Here is a 4,060-nt window from a genome sequence, read left to right as displayed (position 1 = left end):
CACAGGGCACACGCAGAGGAAGGGCTTGTGTACTGCGTGCAGAGCGCATGCTGCCAGCTTGGTGATGCCAAGCTGGCAGTGCGTGTCTTAAACCGGTGCCCCGATCTGGGTCCTGTTGCTGAATACAGGGTGAAGTCGTGCGTTTTGCAAGGGTTTGTGGAAGGCTAGGAGTCTAGTTTAGCTATTAACTTAATGCTCAGTTCTAAAATTGCAACACGTGTGACCCGATTGAAGATTGCGCCTGTGGAAGGCTGGATTCACATCAGAGAATTTCCTAGTCGAGATTTTCACGACTGAAGCAATGAGCGGCGTTGACGCGCCGTAGTGACCGCACGATCTGCGGAGAACACCCCGCTACCCGAAGCCGACGGAGATTCCCGTCCAGGCAGCGGGCGGTCGTGTTCTGACAGGTGAGATGGCCAAGAAGACGACGACAGGGAAGAACGAAGCGATTTGTTTCACCACCGTCAAGACGCCTGAGGTAGGGCAAGGGCTGGGGCGAACTGCCGCGAGTGTTTCACTCGCCGCGACCCCGGCGAGCGCAGCCGGTTGATGTACACTTTAGGAACCCGTATGCCCAACCAATTGGCCCGACACCCGGAGCGGCGCCGGCACCAGCGCCAACTCCAGCGCCTGCCCAGAGCACCCCCGATGTCGAAGACTTCGGCATGGAAGCGGATTACGAGGTTGTTTATTTTTTTCATGCGCCGGTGTTGCCGACACCGCCGTCGTTCTGCGGTGATACCCGCGCGGAGAAGCGTCTGTTTATGCGAGACTTCGAGAAGTATCGTTGTCAAATTGAAGCGCTGCACGCCGCTGGGTAGCGACCCTTTCTCATGCCGTTGTCGGCATCTATTCAACCTGCCGAGAAGCGCCAGTGTTCGTGCTGGGAAATGGACGGCAGGGACCTCAACACTGTGAAGGAAGTTGTGGCAATCGTGGTCCATGACGGCTTACCAACAGCCACCTCCACTCGAGGCTGATGACCTCGTGGAGAAGATCAAGTCCAAGATGGTGTGCGACATGACCATCCCTGAGGGCGACTCGCGCGTTGACCGCATGGTTGCCGCAGCATCCCGTTACGCGGAAGAGATTGGCCAGAGCTGGATTTTCGATGTCGAGCCGAAGCTGTTTGCCGAGGCTATTATTAGCCAGTTACAACCGCCTGGGTTGAAAGCCCAGGTGTAGAAGAAGATGAAGCATTCTCAAAGCAAACCGTTGAAGCTCAAGGTTCGTCGGTTTACATCGTGGCTTAAACAATATGCTGCAGGGTACCAGGAGTACCACGACGAAGCTCGTGAATTGCGCAAGTTGAAGGCGACCAAGGCAGCCGCGGTGACGCCACAGATGATCAAGTCAGAGAGCCAGAGAATCGGGGCTGCTGCTGCCAAGAGCACGGAAAAGGAACAAGGAACATCGCGCTCAAACCAAGATGTAAAGTGCCTGAAGTGTGGCTCGTCCGAGCACAAGGTACGCGAGCATACCGGCATCACTGAAGAAGCGAAAAAGTTAATTTCGGATTTGTATGGCAAGAACCACCAGAAGAGGGTCAAGACGCTGTTGTCGGAAGACCCAAGCACTCCATTGCATATTGCGCAATGTTGAACGGCGTGCTGCCGTTGCCGACTGTCCTTCTACATTCGGGAGCAGATGTCTCGCTCGTCACAACAGGCGTGGTCACTGCGCTCCAGAATCTAGGAGCCGCGGTCGACATCGTGGATGCAAATCCCATGACCGTGTAGCCGTATGGTCAATCGTCGGAGCCGTTGCGTGTGACGAGGCTAGCGCACTTCAAGACGGTGCAACTCGAAAGTCGTTTGGCCCGCTTGCGTTGCGTGGTCTCAAGGCATGGGTCGATGAAACGTAGCAGGATTGCGACCTGCTCATCGGTAAACCAGTCATGGTACCTCGGCTTTCGCCAGGACAGCATGCTGGACGAAGCCCTTCGGATGAAGCAGTGTGATATCTCGACGATGTCGAGGTGTATAACTCCCCTGGGACTCATCAGTCGGCTGGGAGATTTGTCTGTGGAAGCCGATGAAGGCACGGTCGACGATGATCTGTGCACGACGCCCGAAGTAAAGCGAGGGCCAGAAGCCGCCGAGGTTGAGCGAATCCTCAACGTGAAGATCGTGAAGATCGCGGAAGCAAGAGAGCGTGGTCTCTCGGAGCACCATAGTTCCACCCTCCACGGCATTCTTATGACGTACGTCGATGTATAGCTCGCATTTGGACAAGACCCGCCGGTGGATATCTAGCCGCAAAAATTGCGGCTGAAATAAGGCGCAGTGCCTGTGAAGTGTGTGTTGCGACGATACCCGCCTGCCCACATAAACTACCTGAAGGAGCATGTGGCGGAACTCGAGGCGGCAGGCCTCGTCTACCACAACAATCGTACGACATGGTCCCTGGCGCCACGAATCGTGCCGAAGGAGGGGCTGGGCGAGTATCGTATGACTATCGAAAGTCGCCCGATCAACGCCTGCACCATCCAAATGCCGTGGCCGGTGCAGAATTTGGACGCAGTCATGGCGATGCTTGTTGGTTTCATTCAATTTTTCACATTGGACTGGCTGAAGGGGTACTGGCAGTTGCCGTTGCGACAGCCAAATGCTGTTCTCGTTTATGACGTCCTTTGTCATATTCACGACACGCGTGTGCTGATGGGACAGACCGACGCGGTAGCGTATTGCCAGAGTGTCGTCAATTCGCTCTTCGGTGAGCTTATTTTCAACGGTGTGTTGGGCTGGCTTGACGATCTGCTCTGCTTGGCTATGCAAATTCCGCCGACAAGTTGCTGACATTGCTTGAGCGCGTGCTCGCCATATGCGCCAAGTTTCGTTTGAAACTCCACCCGAAGAAGAAGTGCGATTTTATTTGGTGGAAGCGACGTGGTGTGGCAAAGTCATTTCTGCCGGTGGCATCGCGCCCGACCCAAGTAGCATCCAAGGACGTGAATCTGGAAGCGCCAGCGACGGCCGCAGATGTCCAGCAATTCGTCTGTGCGACGAACTGGATGCATTCGTCAATTGCAAATTATGCACAGTTGATGAGCCGTTGCGCACCATACTCGATATTGCAGTCAAGGCCGCTGGTGGTTCCAACAAGAAGTCGGCATTGGCCAAAATTCGTTTGGTAAACGTCGGCTGGTCTGACGACCACGACGTGTGTTTCGCTGCTGTGAAGAATATGTTGCGTGCAATGGTGCCGCTGGCCCATCCAACGCCAGACAAGGCTATTTGGCTTTTACGGACGCGAGCGACACGCACTTGGGTGCAACGTGCACCCAAATTCCCGCTGAAGACCTGGAGCTGCCGGTGGCAGACCAGCGCCACGAGCCTTTGTCGTTTCTCAGTGGAAGTTTTGTTGGGTCCAGCAGCCGCTGGCCGACGATTGCGAAGAAGCGTTCGCGGTGGTCGAGTCGTGCAAGCGCCTCGAATACCTGCTGTTGCGTCAGCAAGGGTTCAGGCATTACTCTGACCACCGCAACTTAATTTTTACATCTTTAACCCCAAGGGGTACGACTCTGGTATGGGTTGCTGTCAAGGCTACAAGCTCCAGAGATGGGCGATGGTGCTGCCATCATTCCCATAAACGTTAGAGCACGTGGTTGGCGAAGAAAATATCTTCAGCGATTTCCTATCCCGCTGGGGCGCTGCCCCTGCCCCGCCATTTACTCGTAGTGTCAATCGTCTGGCAGTTGTCGTGTCACCACTCCAAGCTGCTGATTTTTCACGGCCGACTGTTGATTCTATTGTCAAGGCCCAACGCGCTGCGCTGGCTAACAGACAGCCAGTGATGCTGGAGTGGTGTGGAATGAAGACGTCGGCTAGTTTTGTCTGCCGACGACAAGATTTGGATCCCAAGCGATGCTGCCGATTGTAGCTACGCTTGTGCATTATTGCACCCAAAGGCGCCGCAGGACATCGCGGTATTGCTCCTACCAATGCCGCGCTCGCAGAGCGTTTTGCATGCCCAAGCTTGGCCGATAACGTCGAACGTTCGTTCGGCGCTGTTTGCATTGCTTGTGCGTGGATGGGGCAGTGGTACCGCGCTCATG

At 55.3% G+C, this 4,060-nt stretch overlaps 1 protein-coding gene across 1 annotated transcript; it reads left to right on the top strand.

Annotated features, from left to right (window-relative positions):
• Positions 1-415: 415 nt before the first annotated feature.
• Positions 416-2,222, top strand: H310_14165 (hypothetical protein; the record flags this gene model as incomplete). Its single annotated transcript, XM_008881963.1, has 6 exons — positions 416-481; positions 546-820; positions 924-1,182; positions 1,231-1,470; positions 1,743-1,838; positions 1,899-2,222. The coding sequence occupies 6 exons, from the start codon at positions 416-418 to the stop codon at positions 2,220-2,222; spliced, it is 1,260 nt and encodes a 419-aa protein (XP_008880185.1).
• Positions 2,223-4,060: the final 1,838 nt, after the last annotated feature.

Source organism: Aphanomyces invadans (assembly GCF_000520115.1).
Source record: "Aphanomyces invadans strain NJM9701 unplaced genomic scaffold supercont1.62, whole genome shotgun sequence".
Classification (NCBI taxonomy): domain Eukaryota; phylum Oomycota; class Saprolegniomycetes; order Saprolegniales; family Verrucalvaceae; genus Aphanomyces; species Aphanomyces invadans.
The sequence above is the reverse complement of the archived record's forward strand: the minus strand, read 5'-3'. Positions and strand labels throughout refer to the sequence as shown.